The sequence below is a fragment of the Labrus bergylta genome, chromosome 8, assembly GCF_963930695.1.
Source record: "Labrus bergylta chromosome 8, fLabBer1.1, whole genome shotgun sequence".
Lineage (NCBI taxonomy): Eukaryota > Metazoa > Chordata > Actinopteri > Labriformes > Labridae > Labrus > Labrus bergylta.
In genome coordinates this window covers 26,771,277-26,792,995 of record NC_089202.1, presented here as the reverse complement: position 1 = coordinate 26,792,995, position 21,719 = coordinate 26,771,277, and the positions used below count along the sequence as shown (strand labels likewise).

Sequence of the window (21,719 nt, the reverse complement as noted above, 5' to 3'; positions counted from 1 at the left end):
AAGTTGAAGTGAAAACTTCTCTTGAACTGTTTTTACCGACTACACAAGGAAGTAGCCTATTTCCTTATTAGTGAAACCTTTAGGACAAGATGCTCCATGTTTGTCATTTGAAAACAGGATGCTGCTGCTCTTCTGATATAGATTAAAAATAACGACTTTATTCGTTTATTTTATTTATTCAAGACATTAAAAGTTGTACTTTCATCATTTTCGTGCAGGCTGGTCTTGAACTCGTTAATTTACAAGAACAAAGTCATACATTTACGGGTTTAATCTTGTAAATTTACGACTGTAATCTGGAAAAAAATAATAATAATGTTTTCAACGTGGCCCTAATCCTCCGTCATAACATTCAGTCATCTTTTTTTTTTTATAACCTTCGCTGTCCGAGGTGCTGAATTGATCCCTGCTGCAGCATGTTGTGTCATTTGTTTAGAAACATAATAAAAACAGTAATAATAGAATAGAATAGAGTTACTTTATTGATCCCAAACTGGGAAATTGTGGCGTCACAGCAGCAGGTTATCCAAACACACAATATTAGCAAATAAACACAATATAATATTAAATACAAAGTAAATAAGCATTAAAAATATCAAAACTGAGAATGTGAATATATACAACCAGGATTTAGCTTAACATTACTTCTAGTCTCAAATATGAAAATATTAAATACAACATACTGCTGGAGATAAATGTGAATGTGCAAAAACAGAGTTGTAAATGAACAGTATTGACATAGGGAGCTGTCCAGAGCTGTGCAATCAGTGAGAATCTTCCTTCATTTTGGTGTGAATAATTTCAATCCAAGATGTTGGATGTTTTCTTCACCTCCTGGTCCATGTGGAGTTCAGTCAGTCTAACAGGAGTCACGCTGTCCCTGATTCCTGCTGCTGATCAGAGGGGGGCGCTAATGATTCATGAGATTTTGTGTTTGAAATACTTGAGCGAGGAAGAAGAAAGCAGCTCTCTGACTTCAATGAGGTTCTCAGAGACTAGATTTAGAAAAATGTGAACGCTAGCTCGGAATCAATCAGATCTCAACTGCTGAATTGCCAACATGTCTGGAAGAGGAAAGGGAGGTAAAGGACTCGGTAAAGGAGGCGCTAAGCGTCACCGTAAAGTCCTCCGTGATAACATCCAGGGAATCACCAAGCCCGCTATCCGCCGTCTGGCTCGTCGTGGTGGAGTCAAACGTATCTCTGGTCTCATCTACGAGGAGACCCGTGGTGTGTTGAAGGTCTTCCTGGAGAACGTTATCCGTGATGCCGTCACCTACACCGAGCATGCTAAGAGAAAGACCGTCACCGCCATGGATGTGGTTTACGCTCTGAAGAGACAGGGACGCACTCTGTACGGCTTCGGAGGTTAAACCTGATCCTGACCAACTTATACTAAAACCCAAAGGCTCTTTTAAGAGCCAAACACTTCCTCTAGAGAGTTTTTCCATATTTACTAGATAATGTTGAAAACAGAATGATATAAGCCTAATATCATAAACATTACAGGGAACAAATCTCAATTTAAACAAACTGAGCTTCAAATTAGTGTATGTACCATTAATTAACTATAACTTAAACTAATAACCTACACACGCATGTCTTTATCTCTCATCCATTTGCTGCTTCAACACAGGAATAATCAGCTATTAAACGTTTTAAGTACTAGAAAATACTCTCTGCAACATTCTCATGCCCATAGAGGAGAAATACTAGAAGACTTTTAAGCACCCTTAAATGTCCTGTCTAACGATTTAGCTGACTTGATATGATTAATTATTGACAAAATACATCCAGATAGCAGAGTCATGGGCTTTTTTCTATTATACAGGTGATTAGGGTTAGTTTTATGTATATTCAGAAATTTCAACATCTAAGTAGCTCATTGTCAGTCAATGAACACTCAGTCATTAGGTGAATCAATCTTCTCAAATTGATTCACCTAAGACCACAACTTTTAACGGACATGTTTAACTTGAGAAAATTATTGATTAACCCTGATTTCATTAATTATTTCCGTTCAACCCTTAATTTAGTGTAGATAATGATTAGACATAACCAAGGCTGGGACTTGTAATCTTTCCTGGATTTTCAAGGTGACAACTACACAACATCTTTCTCACATTTGACCTGTCTCACATCAATAAATGTGAATAATAATAATAATAAAAGGTATAGTGAGTCATCCCACTTAAAATATGAATTATCTTGTGACAAAAATGAATATCTCGATAATAAATTAATGGCCCACATATGCAGATATTATCGATTATTGATGTAATAGGACATTCAGGATTTCAGCTCTCAGAAACTGTTGGGTGGCCCTTAAAAGGACCGTTTTGTTGCTGGTTATCAGCGGATTTACTTGGAGCTGGTGTATTTGGTCACAGCCTTGGTGCCTTCAGACACGGCGTGTTTAGCCAGCTCACCGGGCAGCAGCAGGCGGACAGCGGTCTGGATCTCCCTGGAGGTGATGGTGGAGCGCTTGTTGTATTGAGCCAGACGGGAGGACTCCCCGGCGATGCGCTCAAAGATGTCGCTCACGAACGAGTTCATGATGCCCATAGCCTTGGAGGAGATACCGGTGTCGGGGTGGACCTGCTTCAGGACCTTGTAGACGTAGATGGCATAACTCTCCTTCCTGGACTTTCTCCTCTTCTTGCCGGTCTTGGTGGCCTTAGAGACGGCTTTCTTTGAGCCCTTCTTGGGCGCTTTCACGGTTTCAGGCATGTTTTCTGAGTGGTGATCTCAAAAACTGATACTGAAGTGAGTGTCAGAAAGCAGTATATATGTGGTGTTGAAGCAACTAGTCATGTGCTGTTGCTCTCACAGGATTGGCTGAGTGACCCACTGAGCAATTCTTAGCTTTCAGTCATGTGACCGGCGCTGAGGTCTGAGGTCCTTTAGGGTTTAGAAAGTAGCGACCACCGTTGATCACTCCGAGGAGCTGCAGCACGAGCTGTTTAATAAACAAAATACAAATTAGACAGCATTAATATTTACCCCCTTCAAATAAATATTGAATCAGGTTTACAGTATTTATAGTTTTCTTATTGTTAATTAGATTTAAAAGTGTAAAATCATTTTACATTCAGTGATGATGAATACTGTTCAGCGTACGTGAGATTTATTTAATTTGGATCCAGGATTTGAAATTGACCATTGATCATTTATACTATAAAGAGGTTAATTGTCTGTTGAAATGTTGGTTTTTATTTAGAATAAAATGAATTCTTAAGGAAACCAAATTAATTGAACTATTCATTTGATTGTCAGTAAAATCCTTCAGATTCTCCAGAACAGCCTGGTTACTGAGTATTCATAATAAGAAGTGTTTTATTTTGTCTCCTTCAGTTAGAAGCTGTTGATGACATGTAGATAGTTTCTGTAATTTGGATTCATCATGATATCATGTTCCAAACCCATTGCAAACTAAACTCTAACACTCATTTTTAAAATACAATAATACACAAACACAACACACCATGTCCACCAAGACACTAACACATGTTGTCTTCCAACAGGAACATTTAGTCAATCATTGCACAATGTCATAAAAACACTAACATCAGATGGAATAACAGAAACTGCATTACTTCACATGTGTCAGGTCTGCCCTTATAGAAAGTACATTACAACATATTGATCATAGATTGTGTTTTCTCTTGAAGCCTCTCTACATTTCTGTTTTGTTGGGTTTAGTAAACACATGTATTTTGTTCATTTTGCTGCAGGAATTCAAAACAAAAAAGGAATGACCCATATCATAGTAGCTTTATATAATGTACGGTTTATGAAAAAAAGAAGCCAGAGAAAGAAATCACCATGATGATAATGGCAAGTTCCTGTTCCTCATTTAGGGGCTTTCCTCTGCCCCCTGAGGGAAGTAGACGTTGAATCCTTAGAGAGACAAAATACAGTTACATATCAGAAGCCGGAGGATTACATTTACGGTAAAACATGGTAAATGATTTACACTTTGCAGTAGGAGAAGCAATTATAAAATATCCTACCTGTTGGTTTCTCTAAAAATCCAGACAATAGATGCCACTGAATCCCGGCTGAGATTTGGCTGTCCTCGTTCACCAGCCATTCTGTATGATAGCCCCTGGTTTATGACATGGTCTATGATAGAAGCTCTTATTTCATCAGTTACCCCACCATGCATTCTAACTCCTCTACCTTCTCCTCATCCAGGCTTTCCTCTCCCTTGTCCTGGTACTTGTCTTTCTCTCCTTCGTGCAGGCATTTTTCTTACTTTCTTTGTGTTGCTCTATATTGTTTCTTTTCCACACAAGATCAGCCCAAAGAGGTCATTTTTTTTACTCTATACACCTGAGTGTGTTTCCTATGTGGGAATCAGTTGTGATTGATCTATTAGCATAACTTAAATCAGCTGTTTCTCAAGAGCATTGGGAATAAATACAGGGGATATATTTGTGTTTCAATCTACAATAAAAACAACAAAATCCATTGTTCTGGCATTGGTTGTTGTAATGTTGTGCTAACTGTGTTAAGAGTTTAGGAAAATTGTTAGAAGTATTGAAAAAATGTCATAGCAAACACTTTAAAATACTCTCACAATTATAAAATAGGTTTGTTCAGTCAGACTCACTGCATCTTACTTTTAATCATCCTGCACCACTTCATCCTTCTTTTCTGATTTATTAAACATGGACATAAGCAATGAGCTCATTCAATGAGAAAAAATGTATCTGTTATTGTTCATTTTGTTTCATTTTCACACTTTAATGTTCAGGATGTCTGACTGTCATCAGAACAATCCGGTCAGAATACCTCAGACATGTATTTGAACAATCACATTCACCTCCATTTAAGTCGTCCCTAGACTTTAAATCAATATTCATTCTTTATCTAACAGGGACACAATGAATATGTCATTGTTCATTTTTATGAAGCATTCGTCCCGCCCTCTGACCAGCAGCTGCTGTGTGACTCCTGTTAGACTGACTGAGCTCCACATTGACCAGGAGGTGAAGAAAACATTCAACATCTTGAAATCATCCACATCGAGTTGAAGGAAGATTTTTACTCTTTTTATTCTGTTTCTAATCAAATGACACAACATGCTGCAGCAGAGATCATTTCAGCACCTTGGACAGCGTGTTTCCTCAGTCATCAATCACTTTTTTAACTAGATTTGTTTATTTTTTTAACAAATTGTTGTGGATTGAGTGTGTGTGTGTGTGTGTGTGTGTGTGTGTGTGTGTGTGTGTGTGTGTGTGTGTGTGTGTGTGTGTGTGTGTGTGTGTGTGTGTGTGTGTGTGTGTGTGTGTGGAGGGGGGTCATTTTTTTGTGCTGCATCATTAATGTATAAAAAGTGTTATATATACACACATACATATGATGAATATAGTTTTCATATATGAGACTCTTTGATGTGTCTGTGGTGGTTCAGAGAACTGTGTCTTTAGAGGTCATTATTTGTTCCCATAGTGCGTCTTTAAAGATAATTAAACTAATGTGGTGGATCTTAACCTGCATTCATCATTGTTTATAATATCAGGTACAGTATCCTTTAATCTACAGGCTATAACTAAAGTTAGTATTTTATCATCAGTAAAATGATATGGATCTGTATGAGGAGCATCCTGTAGCATCTTAACCGTCTTTATGAATCACTTATATTTATTCAAAGTGGTCGTCAGTGAACCCGTTTGTGATCCAAACTTCAAGGCCTGTAGAAGTAATGGTGTCAACTTCAATGTTTTTATGGGATTCAATTATTCAATTATTTATTTATTTATTTTAAAGTCTATAGTGAAGTGATTCCTGAGTTCATAGTGTGTGCTGGTGATTTACTGAAGTTCTTTTAGCTGAACGATGATTCTAGAAATCTGCACCTCTCAAGAAACACAAGAGATTAAATATTGACAATGTCTCTTTATGAGATAATACACATTAAATATACATGTGTACTTTTTATCTAGCTGACAAACTCTGGTGATTAATTTGAATAACTCCTCAAATTCAATTAGAAATGGAGAATAAATTAAACACAATATACATGTAGTGTGTATTATGGTAATGACTTTGTAATATGGGTGTGCTCTCCATGGTTTCTATTGATTTTCTTTCAGAGTTGTAATTTTACTGTGGTTTCAGTATTGTATGAACCAATTCGTTGACAACATGAGACTAAAAATGAAATAATAAAGACATCACTTTGAAGTAGAGACAGAACAGGAATATGTCTTGAGTGAAAAGTGGTGGCTCTTAAAAGAGCCGTTGTGGTTGTTTTGGAGCAGTAGACAGATTAAGCTCTCTCTCCGCGGATCCTTCTGGCCAGCTGGATGTCTTTGGGCATGATGGTGACCCTCTTGGCGTGGATGGCGCAGAGGTTGGTGTCCTCGAAGAGACCGACCAGGTAAGCCTCGCTGGCCTCCTGCAGAGCCATGACAGCGGAGCTCTGGAAGCGCAGGTCGGTCTTGAAGTCCTGAGCGATCTCACGGACCAGACGCTGGAAGGGCAGCTTGCGGATGAGCAGCTCGGTGGATTTCTGGTAACGACGGATCTCTCTGAGAGCCACGGTACCGGGCCTGTAACGATGGGGCTTCTTGACGCCGCCGGTGGCCGGGGCGCTCTTACGGGCAGCCTTGGTGGCCAGCTGCTTCCTGGGGGCTTTGCCTCCTGTGGACTTACGAGCGGTCTGCTTAGTTCTTGCCATGGTTTAAGAAGAATAATGTGTCAGAGACCGGAGACGAGCTGCTTTTAAACCGAGTGCGCGGATACCGACCGGTGACGCTGCTTCAGACCTCTAGCCTCTGATTGGTGACAAAGCCGCGTCTGGAGCTCAGTCCCGCAGGGGGGAGCGAGCCCCTTCCTCGATCAGCGCTGCTCATTGGAGAAACGTTTTTCAAATCGCGGAGTGAAGCTGCGAGTGGTGCCGCCCTCCTCTGCGCTGCTCGAAGCCTCTTTACTGGTTGGAGGGGCAGGAAAACGCGCGCGCTCCGCGGACATATAATAGAGGGCATGTCCGCCTGGAGCACATTTCTCTCAGTATCGACTCTAGAGATTAACATACACCATGTCAGGAAGAGGCAAAACCGGCGGAAAAGCCAGAGCAAAGGCAAAGACCCGCTCCTCCCGTGCCGGGCTCCAGTTCCCAGTCGGTCGTGTCCACAGGCTGCTGCGTAAAGGAAACTATGCCCAGCGTGTTGGTGCCGGAGCCCCCGTCTACCTGGCGGCTGTGCTCGAGTACCTGACCGCTGAGATCCTGGAGTTGGCCGGGAACGCTGCCCGTGACAACAAGAAGACCCGTATCATCCCCCGTCACCTGCAGCTGGCTGTCCGCAACGACGAGGAGCTCAACAAGCTGCTCGGAGGAGTCACCATCGCTCAGGGAGGAGTGCTGCCCAACATCCAGGCTGTTCTCCTGCCCAAGAAGACCGAGAAGGCTGCCAAGAAGTAGAGACTCAATACTGACCTCAACAAACACAAGGGCTCTTTTAAGAGCCACCACATCACAACTAAACAGCAAATTCTTATGTGAAGTCCATTTTATACTGTCTATAATTTAAGCACGTTATTAAAACAACCTATAATTTTGATAAATGCTCCATCACCACATCTAAGAATAATTCATACGTATACCTTCAGAAACAGTCATAAACATGAACGAATGTAGGCTACTGTGTATTAGACATGATGGTTACAGTTACACACAAGTATTTCTCATGTTGCATTGAATTAGGCCTTCATCTTACACATTGTCTTGGATGCATGTCTTAAATGTGAATATCAAGTCCTGATTTGTTCAGTGGCAGACTCCTTAATAGAAGTTGTGGTGGCTCTTAATAGAGAACCACATTATAATTTAACTGTACCGTTACTTTCTCTAGTTCTACATTTGATGTGTTGTCTTTGAAAATTATCACATCTTGTCCTGTATATACAATTAATCCAGATAAATTAATTGTCATCATTATCAAGTCGCTGTGGTTCAGTCTACCTTTCGGTCAGCAAAATAAAAAAGTATTTCTTTGTTATAGTGAGAAAAAGTGAAACATGAGGACATAAGGTCTGAAAATAAATGCTGAATATTTGTTAAAAGTTGTTTTTGCTACACGTTTTTTGGATGCATACATTTCTTAAACTCTAATATCAGGTTTGTCTATTCATTATGTTGTAAAATATTATATATTATTATATATAGTTATGAAATATGTCAACCCTTTAGAATCTGATTTGTTTGGAAAGGATTAAGGTCTTATTCATTCTGTGTCCTTAATAATTATTGTTCTAAATTCTGGTTTCCTTTCTGATAGTTAAGAAATATCTTAGCCTGAAACAAGGATTATATTCTGATTTGCTACAGTCCTGTTGATTAGATTTACCACTTAAATAATGTAATTTGATATAATAAAGTGGAGAACAATGAACATGGGTGGTAAGATTTAAAATAAGAATTATTGAAAAAATAAAATATCAGATAACTGTTGACAAATACAAAACATAAAGTCAAAGTGGAAAGCTGCATTCTTCATGACATAGAAAGTAGGAGAGCTACACTGATGAGGTTTAATGTATATATGCTCTCTATGTGCATTATATATTTCATATAGGAATTACATTTTAATGTAACTGGTTGCATCACTATGTAACAGTAGGTCAGTTAGATCACAACAATAAACTCATCTATTTATTTATGTGTTTTAACAGCTTATTGTAAGTAAATCTGTCTGTGACCTTAATTATTATTTTTCTTTGCTTGTCTAGATTCTGGTTTCCTTTCTGGTTGTAAAGATGTAGCCTAGCGTGAAATAAGGATTAGTTTATAATCTGATTCACTACCTCGGACTTCTTATTCACTCATCAGTTGTGAGCACATTCAACATTCAGAGGTGATTATAAACATAGATAAACAATATGATTATAAATAGTATCATTGAGGACAGACTCTTTAGTGGAAGCTGTGGGGGCTCTTAAAAGAGCCTTTGATGCATTGAATGCTGGTGTGAAGATTTACTTCTTGGCCTTCTTGGCTGCAGTCTTCTTTGCTGCTGTTTTCTTTGTTGGAGTTTTCTTCACTGGAGTCTTCTTGACCACTTTCTTGGGAGCAGCCTTCTTGGGACTCTTTGCAGCAGGCTTTTTGGTTGCCTTCTTCACCGGGGTTTTCTTAACTGCTACCTTCTTCGGTGACTTCTTGACTGCTACTTTCTTGACTGGAGTCTTCTTAGGTGTAGTTTTCTTTGCTGCGGGCTTCTTTGCCTTGGCCGGAGCTTTCTTTGCGACCTTCTTCGCTGCTGGTTTGGCGGCTTTGGGCTCTTTCTTTGCGAGCTTGAAAGATCCGGAGGCACCACTGCCTTTAGTCTGGGCCAAAGTTCCATTTGTTACCAGCTTAACCACGGCGGCGTTGATGCGTTTGTTAGCCTTGACCACATCCACACCTTTAGCGGCCAGTGCCTTCTTGACGGCCGATAAGGACACACCTTTGCGCTCTTTGGACTCAGCCACAGCGCTGATGATGAGCGTCGGGAGGGGGGGTCCATCAGACTTGGGCTTGGGAGCCGCTTTCTTCTTCGGGGTTTTCACCACCGGGGCTGCTACTGCTGGTGCTTCTTCTGCCATGTTGATCTCTCACTGGACGTGTGGAGAAGACCGACAGGAGGCGGGACTTATAGGGAACATGAGAACCGTGAAGAGTCAACCCACACAGACGCTCTTCCTCATGTCTGAAATGTGGCGACACTTTGTGTTTTATCTTCAACTTTATGGGGATAAAACTCACACAGAGAATCTGTTTAAACGGAAAAAACGTCCCGCATCAGTTAGAAAACCTTCATCTCTTCAGATTCAGCTCATGTTTGTGGACGAGGTCTCTTTAATTTCATTACAGCAGGCTTCAAACCTCTATGATACCCGCTCTGTTTGGACAACACGCGGGGATTTTCCGACACATTTCGGCTCCTAAAGTGTCTTAATGAGACATGTGAGCATTTAAAATTGTGATAGTATACACAGAGGCATCCGTTGATCGAACAAAACAAACATTAACCTTATACTTTGATTTGTTTAGTTTTAATCGGAGAGTTTTCTCTGGAGGTAAACACACGGAGACTGTCGGAGACTCAGGAGGTCACACAGACTCACAGATGATGATGTGGGTTTGATCTCCAGGTCAGACCAAATTATACATTTTATAATAAGTTTCAAATTAATGCGATTTAACCAATTGATAGAATTCATCAAGTTTTATGATAGTACGATGTAATAATCTAACAACATAATGAATCATTCCTGTGCTGATAGAGACTGAATACATCACATCAGTTTGAGTTTGTATGGAGAACAGTTTTCTGTCTATAGGTTTAACAATCATCACTGTCAACTGAGTAATAACATCACATTAAATTAACATTAAATGAATCTCTAATTCTCCTCAGCTGATCTCCTCATTGATCATGGTGGACTCAGAGTTATTTCTCCTCCTCCTCTGTGATATATTTGAGGTAAAAATGGATCAATACGGATTCTACAGATAGACTGTGAGTCATGATTATTTTTTAAGGTTAATTCATATGAAACTCATTCAACTTTTATTATGTGAAATATTAAACTATTTTTAACAGATATTTTAGATTTTGATTTTAATTATTATTTTTGGACCCAAAGGTGGATCGCCTGGCCTTTTCACCTTGCATGAATAAAAGTGTGAAATATTCTGTGAAGTGCTTTTTAAACATGCTTGTTTTGTTCTGTCATGTTTGTTTTTTGTTTTTTTTCATACCGTCTGAGTTCCAAACAACACAAACTTTCCATGTAAGTTTTTTGTAGAAAAAATTCATAAACTATAAAGTTGTGATTTTTCATGAAGAAGTCAGAGAGGGGGTCTTGAGGCTAAACCAGGTGAGACCCTGTAAAACTATGAAAGGTGAATTTATATTTGAATGAAGAACATGCTCAGGGATTGGACACATTTAATTCAGCACTTTAATTTGGAAACAGTTCATATACTTGAGTAGAAATGGATTTTGATCTTATAAGTATAAAATATGAGTTTTGAGTAAATTAGCTGCTGATCGAGCTGTACCTCTTTACTGTGACAAGTATATTAACAGTGTATGTGAATACATAGAAAATATATTGAAGCTTTTCATGTAAATACCTTTCTGGTGCTGCTGCAACGCCCAAATTTCCCCTCTGGGGATCAATAAAGTATTATCCTATCCTATTCTAAAGAAGTATAAGGATGTCTCTCTGAATATTTATAACCATTGCACACAGGACAGATGACAACAAGAGTCAACAGATTGGATGTGATACAAAGTGATACAAATCATTCACGCCATTACTTCATCTCGCCTTGACTTTTGCAACGCCCTGTTCACCTGCCTTAGTGCAGCCCGACTTCTGACAAAGACAAAACGCTTTGCTCACATCACTCCACTTTCAGCCTCTTTGAAATTGGTTACCCGTTTCTTTTAGGATCCATTTTACATTTTTACTTCTAACTTACAAGGCTTTACATGGCCATGCACCAGACTACATAAATAAACTCCTCAATCAATCAATCAATCAATCAATCAATCAATCAATCAATCAATCAATCAATCAATCAATCAATCTTTATTTCTATAGAAACATTTAAAACAACCTTGATTGACCAAAGTGTTGTACAAGCATAAAAAACACAATGTAAAAACAACAAGTAAAATAACATATAGAATGAAGCACAATAAAAACACAATAAATAGGAGCATAAATACAATTTCAAAATGTCAAGCTCAAATTGTATTAAAAGCCAGAGCAGAGAGGTGACTTTTAAGCAAAGATTTGAAGTTGTCAATGGACTGAGCAGTTCTTATATTAACAGGTAGACTGTTCCACAGATTGGGAGCAGCTACAGCATAAGCTCTGTCACCTCAGGTTTTTAACCTGCACCTTGGAACTTCCAAGAGCATCTGTGTTAGAATGGGGCCTAAAATGGAGCCTTGAGGGACCCCACAGGCTAGTGGGGTCGCAGCTGTGGAGTAAGAGGCCTAAATGAACAGAAAAGGTCCACTCTGTGAGGTATGATTTAAACCAATTTAGGACATCACTTTTAATGCCAACACACAGTTCGAGGCGAGATAAAAGAATCTGGTGATCAACTGTATCGAAGGCAGCAGCTAATTCTAACAGCACCAGCTCCTCACTCCTTAACTCCTCACTCCTTAACAACCAAATGGCCTCTGAGATCTGCAGGGTCAGGCCTCCTAGTAGTTCCACAGTCCAGGCTAAGGTCAGAGGTTTATCAAACATTTTCTGCAGTGACTCCTCAGCTTTGGAACAGTCTTCCTGTTGATGTACGATCTGATGACACTGTCTCTGTTTTTTAATCCAGACTGAAGACACATTTTTACACACTTTTCTGTGCAAAATACTTAATATGAACGTTCACATTAAGTCCAACAGTGGGTATACTGGGAAATAAGAAAGATGGGGTAACCTCAAAATAATTCCAGCACTTGATTGGATTAGCCTTTCTATCTGTCAAACAGATAATTCTTATGAATTGGAAGGTAAGAAAGCTGAATTGTTTTGACATGGACAGCTGTCTTAAAGACTACTTGTAATTAGTATCTATGGAGAAAGTTCAGAAAGTAATTGTACAGTTGGATGTTGGTGTTTAACGAGGTTATTATGGATATGTTTAGGTATCAGTATGTGCACAAGTGTATGAGTATGTAAGTATGTATGTATATTTATATGTATATCTCTTTTTTTTCTCACACACCCCTTTTGTATCACAATTTGAAACCAATATATACGTGGTCAATGAATTTGTTTATTTATGACTTAACATGCAAATGTGTACTGAATCTTGTAAATCTGCATTCTCTTTCGATGCCCCAAATTCATGGAACGCCCTCCAGCAAACTCTAAGGATCGAAGTTCTTCCCTCTCTTCCAGAATTTAAGAATTTGATTTCGAACAACTTTGTTTCAAATTGTAACTGTTTTAATTGATCTCAGTGGTTTTTGTCACTGATTCTGAGTGTTTGATGTGTTTTTGCTTGTTTTACTGTGCTTGTAATCTCGACAGCATTGGAAATGAGTGAAACCTCAGTGTCTTTTCGAGAATAAATAAAGGTTTGAAATTGAATGAAATTATTATCACACCATCATTATCATTGTACTCTATAACTGCACTCTGCCTTACAGAGATACAAAACTGCCTCTCTTCACTGGTCTTTACATGACTTGATGCTATCCATCATACCAAGTCACTTTAATCATCACTTGTCACTTTATCTTGCCATTCACTGCACATAATGTCTTAATTCCCTGCATAGTTAACTTCACCTTCATATATACCCCCTATTTCTATTTCTATTTATCTAATCTATTCTGTTAACATTTTTATTTTGTTTGAACTTCTTCTACTTGTCTTGTGCTGCTGCAGCGCCTGAATTTCCCCTCTGGGGATCAACAAAGTATTATCCTATCCTATCTAAGAAGTCCAAGCCCTGTAGTTATTATCACACAGTGTTATACAAACAAATATCACATTTGAGCTGATTTAGATCATTTCATGTGTGTCAGTGTTTTAGTGGAACAATGTGGTGTATTGAGTCTTAAACGCTTTTTAATGTTATTCAATCTTTCATTTCAGTTATTTATACGGCTCATGATCATATCACATAGTACGGAGCACTAACACAACACACAGTAATAAAAAAAAAACAAAGCAGCAAAATCAAACAGAAGGATAAAAAGGTATCTAATTTACAAACAACTTTTGGTTTATCTGATTGTAACAACAAAATAACTTCTACATAGATGGACGGTTCACATTGGCAGGTATGTTTCTGTGTAGATCATTACGCTCACATTCTTACATTCAAACAAGATGTGAGACTCGTCACCAAAATGAGCGTCCTCACTAAAGTTAGAAACTTCCCTGGTTATCTATACAACTCTGGTTATCGGATTGTCTGAGGGCTTCCTGGATGATCCTGATATGCTTGTCTCAAAGATTACACCATTCAAGTCTAAGTACACCAGGCAGGTGAAACTGGGAATGGCTCATTAAATTAATTATGGTTAAAATCCTTAAACATTAATCAAGCATCATGAGACAAAAAATAAAATAATGTCAAAGCAAAAAATAAAATAATGTCAAAGCTTCCTTTGTTCACTGTTTTTTTCACCAATACACAAAGACAAATTCCTTATGTTTGTAAGAGCACTTGGCAATAAAAAATGATTCTGATTCTGATGCACTTCTGTGTTTTGTGTCTGTTGCAGCAGAGACTCACATAAAGGGTAAGTTTTGATTTATTTATGTTCAGTTTCATGTCTTCTTCCTGCTCTCTCTACATATTTTTTTATATTTGTGTTGATTTTGTGCTTTGGAACATAATGTTTACCTCATTTGGTTCAGTTGTAAAATAGTTTATTTATCTTTGTTTCAACATTTTACGATGGAGGATTAGGGCCACGTTAATTATTATTATTTTTTTTTAAATTTTGACATTAAAGTAATAAATTAACGAGAATAAAGTACTAAATTTAAGAGATTAAACTCATAAATTAATGAGTTTGAGACCAGTCTACGCAAAATGATGAAAGTAGAACGTTTAATATTTTCCTCTGCAGACAACTTCCTCCAAGTCAGTGTGGTTCTTTCTTCAGTTTATTGCAGTATTTTTTCAGGGTGCTGATATTTTATGACAATGTGAAGATGATGATGTGCCAAAAGCATGTGTAGTTTCATATCGGCAAAAGTAAAGCCCCAACACAACTATTTGTGTCTGTTATCGGTCTGCCTTGTTAAAGTGTCTCATGTGCAGAGCCAGTTTGTGTCCTGTTCATCATTTTACAGATAAACAAGGTCTTGAAGTTGAAGTGAAAACTTCTCTTGAACTGTTTTTACTGACTACACAAGGAAGTAGCCTATTTCCTTATTAGTGAAACCTTTAGGACAAGATGCTCCATGTTTGTCATTTGAAAACAGGATGCTGCTGCTCTTCTGATATAGATTAAAAATAACGACTTTATTCGTTTATTTTATTTATTCAAGACATTAAAAGTTGTACTTTCATCATTTTCGTGCAGGCTGGTCTTGAACTCGTTAATTTACAAGAACAAAGTCATACATTTACGGGTTTAATCTTGTAAATTTACGACTGTAATCTGGAAAAAAATAATAATAATGTTTTCAACGTGGCCCTAATCCTCCGTCGTAACATTCAGTCATCTTTTTTTTTTTTTATAACCTTCGCTGTCCGAGGTGCTGAATTGATCCCTGCTGCAGCATGTTGTGTCATTTGTTTAGAAACATAATAAAAACAGTAATAATAGAATAGAATAGAATAACTTTACTGATCCCAAACTGGGAAATTGTAGCGTCACAGCAGCAGGTTATCCAAACACACAATATTAGCAAATAAACACAATATAATATTAAATACAAAGTAAATAAGCATTAAAAATATCAAAACTAAGAATGTGAATATATACAACCAGGATTTAATTTAACATTACTTCTAGTCTTAAATATGAAAATATTAAATACAACATACTGCTGGAGATAAATGTGAATGTGCAAAAACAGAGTTGTAAATGAACAGTATTGACATAGGGAGCTGTCCAGAGCTGTGCAATCAGTGAGAATCTTCCTTCATTTTGGTGTGAATAATTTCAATCCAAGACGTTGGATGTTTTCTTCACCTCCTGGTCAATGTGGAGCTCAGTCAGTCTTACAGGAGTCACACTGTCCCTGATTCATGCTGCTGCTCAGAGGGGGGCGCTAATGATTCATGAGATTTTGTGTTTGAAATACTTGAGCGAGGAAGAAGAAAGCAGCTCTCTGACTTCAATGAGGTTCTCAGAGACTAGATTTAGAAAAATGTGAACGCTAGCTCTGAATCATTCAGATCTCAACTGCTGAATTGCTATCATGTCTGGAAGAGGAAAGGGAGGTAAAGGACTTGGTAAAGGAGGCGCTAAGCGTCACCGTAAAGTTCTCCGTGATAACATCCAGGGAATCACCAAGCCCGCTATCCGCCGTCTGGCTCGTCGTGGTGGAGTCAAACGTATCTCTGGTCTCATCTACGAGGAGACCCGTGGTGTGTTGAAGGTCTTCCTGGAGAACGTTATCCGTGATGCCGTCACCTACACCGAGCATGCAAAGAGAAAGACCGTCACCGCCATGGATGTGGTTTACGCCCTGAAGAGACAGGGACGCACTCTGTACGGCTTCGGAGGTTAAACCTCATCCTGACCCACTCACACTGAAACCCAAAGGCTCTTTTAAGAGCCACACACTTCATTTTAAGAGTTTTTCCAAATTTACTAGATCATGTTGAAAATAGAATGACATAAGCTTTATATCATAAACCATAAAAGGGAAAAAACCTCACCTTAAATAAACTGAGCTTCAAGTTAGTGTATGTACGATTAATCAATTTAAATTGATTAACATTGGTTAATTAATTTAAACTAATGACCTACACACGCATGTCTTTATCTCTAATAAATTTGCTGCTTTAATCAACACAGGAATAATCAGCTAACGTTTTGAGTACTAGAAACTCCGCAACATCTCTCATGCCCATAGAGGAGAAATACAAGATGACTTTAAAGCACTCTTAAATGTGTTGTCTAACGATTTAGCTGACTTGGAATTAATTTATGGAAACAATTTTTGACAAAACACATCCAGATAGCAGAGACAAAAGCTTTTTTTCCATTATACAGCTGGTTAGGGTTAGTTTTGTGTATATATATATATATTCTGAAATATCAACATCTATCCGACTGTATCTCATTGTCAGTCAATGAACACAACTTCAGAATCAATTTGAGAAAAGTTATTTATTAAGACCACAACTTTGAACGAACATGTTTAACTTAAAAAAAAATATTGGTTAAGCCTGATTTCATTAATTATTTCCATTCAACCCTTAATTTAATGTAGATAATGATTAGACATAACCAAGGCTGGGACTTGTAATCTTTCCTGGATTTTTAAGGTTGAACTGCTGAATTGATTTTTAAGGTGACAACTCACATTTGACCTCGGTCTAACATCAATGAATGTGAATAATAATAATAAAAAAGGTATAGTGAGTCATCCGACTTCCAATATGAATTACCTTGTGACAAAAACGAATATCTCAATATAAATTAATAGCCCGCAGATATTATCGATTATTGATGTAATAGGACATTCAGGATTTCAGCTCTTTCATGAAATGTTGTGTGGTCCTTAAAAGGACCGTTTTGTTGTTGCTGGTAATCAGCGGGTTTACTTGGAGCTGGTGTACTTGGTCACAGCCTTGGTGCCCTCAGACACGGCGTGTTTAGCCAGCTCACCGGGCAGCAGCAGGCGGACAGCGGTCTGGATCTCCCTGGAGGTGATGGTGGAGCGCTTGTTGTATTGAGCCAGACGGGAGGACTCCCCGGCGATGCGCTCAAAGATGTCGCTCACGAACGAGTTCATGATGCCCATAGCCTTGGAGGAGATACCGGTGTCGGGATGGACCTGCTTCAGGACCTTGTAGACGTAGATGGCATAGCTCTCCTTCCTGGACTTTCTCCTCTTCTTTCCGGTCTTGGTGGCCTTAGAGACGGCTTTCTTTGAGCCCTTCTTGGGCGCTTTCACAGTTTCAGGCATGTTTTCTGAGTGGTGATCTCAAAAACTGATACTGAAGTGAGTGTCAGAAAGCAGTATATATTTGGTGTTGAAGCAACTAGTCATGTGCTGTTGCTCTCACAGGATTGGCTGAGTGACCCACTGAGCAATTCTTAGCTTTCAGTCATGTGACCGGCGCTGAGGTCTGAGGTCCTTTAGGGTTTAGAAAGTAGCGACCACCGTTGATCAGTCCGAGGAGCTGCAGCACGAGCTGTTTAATAAACAAAATACAAATTAGACAGCATTAACATTTACCCTCTTCAAATACATATGGAATCAGGTTTACAGTATTTATAGCTTTCTTATTGTTAATTAGATTTAAAAGTGTAAAATCATTTTACATTCAGTGATGATGAATACTGTTCAGCGTACGTGAGATTTATTTAATTTGTATCCAGGATTTGAAATTGACCATTGATCATTTATACTGTAAAGAGGTTAATTGTCTGTTGAAATGTTGGTTTTTATTTAGAATAGAATGAATTCTTAAGGAAACCAAATTAATTGAACTATTCATTTGATTGTCAGTAAAATCCTCCAGATTCTCCAGATTATTCATAATAAGAAGTGTTTTATTTTGTCTCCTTCAGTTAGAAGCTGTTGATGACATGTAGATAGTTTCTGTAATTTGGATTCATCATGATATCATGTTCCAAACCCATTTCAAACTAAACTCTAACACTCATTTTCAAAATACAATAATACACAAACACAACACACCATGTCCACCAAGACACTAACACATGTTGTCTTCCAACAGGAACATTTAGTCAATCACATCACAATGTCATAAAAACACTAACATCAGATGGAATAACAGAAACTGCATTACTTCACATGTGTCAGGTCTGCCCTTATAGAAAGTACATTACAACATATTGATCATAGATTGTGTTTTCTCTTGAAGCCTCTCTACATTTCTGTTTTGTTGGGTTTAGTAAATGCATGTATTTTGTTTATTTTGCTGCAGGAATTCAAAACAAAAAAGGAATGACCCATATCATAGTAGCTTTATATAATGTACAGTTTATGAAAAAAAGAAGCCAGAGACAGACATCACCATGTTGATAATGGCAAGTTCCTGTTCCTCATTTAGGGGCTTTCCTCTGCCCCCTGAGGGAGGTAGACGTTGAATCCTTAGAGACAAACTACAGTTACATATTAGAAACCGGAGGATTACATTTACAGTAAAACATGGTAAATGATTTACACTTTGCAGTAGGAGAAGCAATTATAAAATATCCTACCTGTTGATTTGTTGAAAAATCCGGACAATGGATACCACTGTGTCCCAGCTGAGATTTGGCTGTCCTCGTTCACCAGCCACTCTGTATGATAGCCCCTGGTTTATGACAGGGTCTATGATAGAAGCTCTTATTTCATCAGTTACCCCACCATGTATTCTAACTCCTCTACCGCTACCTTCTCCTCATCCAGGCTTTCCTCTCCCTTGTCCTGGTACTTGTCTTTCTCTCCTTCATGCAGGTATTTTTCTTACTTTCTTTGTGTTGCTCTATATTGTTTCTTTTCCACACAAGATCAGCCCAAAGAGGTCATTTTTTTAACTCTATACACCTGAGTGTGTTTCCTATGTGGGAATCAGTTGTGATTGATCTATTAGCATAACTTAAATCAGCTGTTTCTCAGGAGCATTGGGAATAAATACAGGGGATATATTTGTGTTTCAATCTACAATAAAAACAACAAAATCCATTGTTCTGGCCTTGGTTGTTGTAATGTTGTGCTAACTGTGTTAAGAGTTTTGGAAAATTGTTAGAAGTATTAAAAAAATGAATTGAAAAAATGTCATAGCAAACACTGTAAAATACTCTCACAATTATAAAATAGGTTTGTTCAGTCAGACTCACCGTAGTTTACTTTTAATCATCCTGCACCACTTCATCCTTCTTTTCTGATTTATTATACATGGACGTAAGCAATGAGCTCATTCAATGAGAAAAAATGTATCTGTTATTGTTCATTTTGTTTCATTTTCACACTTTAATGTTCAGGATGTCTGACTGTCATCAGAACAATCTGCTTAGAATACCTCCAACGTATGTATTGGAACAATCACATTCACCTCCATTTAAGTCGTCCCAAGACTTTAAATCAATATTCATTCTTTATCTAACAGAGACACAATGAATATGTCATTGTTCATTTTTATGAAGCATTAGCGCCGCCCTCTGACCAGCAGCTGTAGTGTGACTCCTGTTAGACTGACTGAGCTCCACATTGACCAGGAGGTGAAGAAAACATTCAACATCTTGAAATCATTCACACTGAGATGGAGGAAGATTTTTACTCTTTTTATTCTGTTTCTAATCAAATGACACAACATGCTGCAGCAGAGATCATTTCAGCACCTTGGACAGCGTGTTTCCTCAGTCATCAATCACTTTTTTAACTAGATTTGTTTATTTTTTTTTTTATAAATTGTTGTGGATTGTGTGTGTGTGTGGAGGGGGGTCAGTTTTCATATATGAGACTCTTTGATGTGTCTGTGGTGGTTCAGAGAACTGTGTCTTTAGAGATCATTATTTGTTCCCATAGTGCGTCTTTAAAGATAATTAAACTAATGTGGTGGATCTTAACCTGCATTCATCATTGTTTATAATATCAGGTACAGTATCCTTTAATCTACAGGCTATAACTAAAGTTAGTATTTTATCATCAGTAAAATGATATGGATCTGTATGAGGAGCATCCTGTAGCATCTTAACCATCTTTATGAATCACTGTTATATTTATTCAAAGTGGTCGTCAGTGAACCCGTTTGTGATCCAAACTTAAAGGCCTGTAGAAGTAATGGTGTCAACTTCAATGTTTTTATGGGATTCAATTATTTATTGAATTTTTTTTTTTTAAAGTCTATAATGAAGTGATTCCTGAGTTCATAGTGTGTGCTGGTGATTTACTGAAGTTCTTTTAGCTGAACGATGATTCTAGAAATCTGCACATCTCAAGAAACACGAGAGAGATTAAATATTGACAATGTCTCTTTATGAGATAATACATATTAAATATACATGTGTACTGTTTATCAAACTCTGGTGATTAACATGAATAACTCCTCAAATTCAATTAGAAATGGAGAATAAATTAAACGCAATATACATGTAGTGTGTATTATGGTAATGACTTTGTAATATGGTTGTGCTCGCCATGGTTTCTATAGATTTTCTTTGTGAGTTAAGATTTTACTGTGGTTTCAGTATTGTATGAACCAATTCGTTGACAACATGGGACTAAAATGAAATAATAAAGACATCACTTTAAAGTAAAGACAGTAGAGGAATATGTCTTGAGTAAAATGTGGTGGCTCTTAAAAGAGCCGTTGTGGTTGTTTTGGGGCAGTAGACAGATTAAGCTCTCTCTCCGCGGATCCTTCTGGCCAGCTGGATGTCTTTGGGCATGATGGTGACCCTCTTGGCGTGGATGGCGCAGAGGTTGGTGTCCTCGAAGAGACCGACCAGGTAAGCCTCGCTGGCCTCCTGCAGAGCCATGACAGCGGAGCTCTGGAAGCGCAGGTCGGTCTTGAAGTCCTGAGCGATCTCACGGACCAGACGCTGGAAGGGCAGCTTGCGGATGAGCAGCTCGGTGGATTTCTGGTAACGACGGATCTCTCTGAGAGCCACGGTACCGGGCCTGTAACGATGGGGCTTCTTGACGCCGCCGGTGGCCGGGGCGCTCTTACGGGCAGCCTTGGTGGCCAGCTGCTTCCTGGGAGCTTTGCCTCCTGTGGACTTACGAGCGGTCTGCTTGGTTCTTGCCATTGTTTAAGATTCTCTAAGAAGGAGAAAAATGTGTCGGAGACCGGAGACGAGCTGCTTTTAAACCGAGTGCGCGGATACCGACGGGTGACGCTGCTTCAGACCTCTAGCCTCTGATTGGTGACAAAGCCGCGTCTGGAGCTCAGTCCCGCCGGGGGGAGCGAGCCCCTTCCTCGATCAGCGCTGCTCATTGGAGAAACGTTTTTCAAATCGCGGAGTGAAACTGCGAGTGGGGCCGCCCTCCTCTGCGCTGCTCGAAGCCTCTTTACTGGTTGGAGGGGCAGGAAAACGCGCGCGCTCC

General features: G+C 38.6%; 8 protein-coding genes across 8 annotated transcripts; 3 read left to right on the top strand and 5 right to left on the bottom strand.

The window, feature by feature from the left end:
- The first annotated feature begins 664 nt into the window (after positions 1-664).
- On the top strand, positions 665-1,531 carry LOC109976347 (histone H4). The gene has a single exon (XM_020626485.3). The coding sequence runs from the start codon at positions 1,061-1,063 to the stop codon at positions 1,370-1,372; it is 312 nt and encodes a 103-aa protein (XP_020482141.1). The 5' UTR covers positions 665-1,060; the 3' UTR covers positions 1,373-1,531.
- A 691-nt stretch (positions 1,532-2,222) lies between these two features.
- On the bottom strand, positions 2,223-2,999 carry LOC109976346 (histone H2B-like). The gene has a single exon (XM_020626484.3). It carries the CDS (start codon positions 2,727-2,729, stop codon positions 2,361-2,363), a length of 369 nt encoding a protein of 122 aa, XP_020482140.1. The 5' UTR covers positions 2,730-2,999; the 3' UTR covers positions 2,223-2,360.
- A 3,222-nt stretch (positions 3,000-6,221) lies between these two features.
- On the bottom strand, positions 6,222-6,689 carry LOC110000825 (histone H3). The gene has a single exon (XM_020656188.3). It carries the CDS (start codon positions 6,685-6,687, stop codon positions 6,277-6,279), a length of 411 nt encoding a protein of 136 aa, XP_020511844.1. The 5' UTR covers positions 6,688-6,689; the 3' UTR covers positions 6,222-6,276.
- A 339-nt stretch (positions 6,690-7,028) lies between these two features.
- LOC110004841 (histone H2A) lies at positions 7,029-7,979 on the top strand. The gene has a single exon (XM_020660339.3). The coding sequence runs from the start codon at positions 7,048-7,050 to the stop codon at positions 7,429-7,431; it is 384 nt and encodes a 127-aa protein (XP_020515995.1). The 5' UTR covers positions 7,029-7,047; the 3' UTR covers positions 7,432-7,979.
- Positions 7,980-8,007: 28 nt separating this feature from the next.
- Positions 8,008-9,620, bottom strand: LOC110000824 (histone H1-like). The gene has a single exon (XM_065958202.1). It carries the CDS (start codon positions 9,588-9,590, stop codon positions 8,985-8,987), a length of 606 nt encoding a protein of 201 aa, XP_065814274.1. The 5' UTR covers positions 9,591-9,620; the 3' UTR covers positions 8,008-8,984.
- A 6,144-nt stretch (positions 9,621-15,764) lies between these two features.
- On the top strand, positions 15,765-16,278 carry LOC110004846 (histone H4). Its single transcript, XM_065958204.1, has one exon. It carries the CDS (start codon positions 15,906-15,908, stop codon positions 16,215-16,217), a length of 312 nt encoding a protein of 103 aa, XP_065814276.1. The 5' UTR covers positions 15,765-15,905; the 3' UTR covers positions 16,218-16,278.
- A 932-nt stretch (positions 16,279-17,210) lies between these two features.
- Positions 17,211-17,624, bottom strand: LOC110000835 (histone H2B-like). Its single transcript, XM_020656196.3, has one exon. It carries the CDS (start codon positions 17,622-17,624, stop codon positions 17,256-17,258), a length of 369 nt encoding a protein of 122 aa, XP_020511852.1. The 3' UTR covers positions 17,211-17,255.
- Positions 17,625-20,822: 3,198 nt separating this feature from the next.
- LOC110000826 (histone H3) lies at positions 20,823-21,421 on the bottom strand. Its single transcript, XM_065958081.1, has one exon. The coding sequence runs from the start codon at positions 21,419-21,421 to the stop codon at positions 21,011-21,013; it is 411 nt and encodes a 136-aa protein (XP_065814153.1). The 3' UTR covers positions 20,823-21,010.
- Between the last annotated feature and the right edge of the window lie 298 nt (positions 21,422-21,719).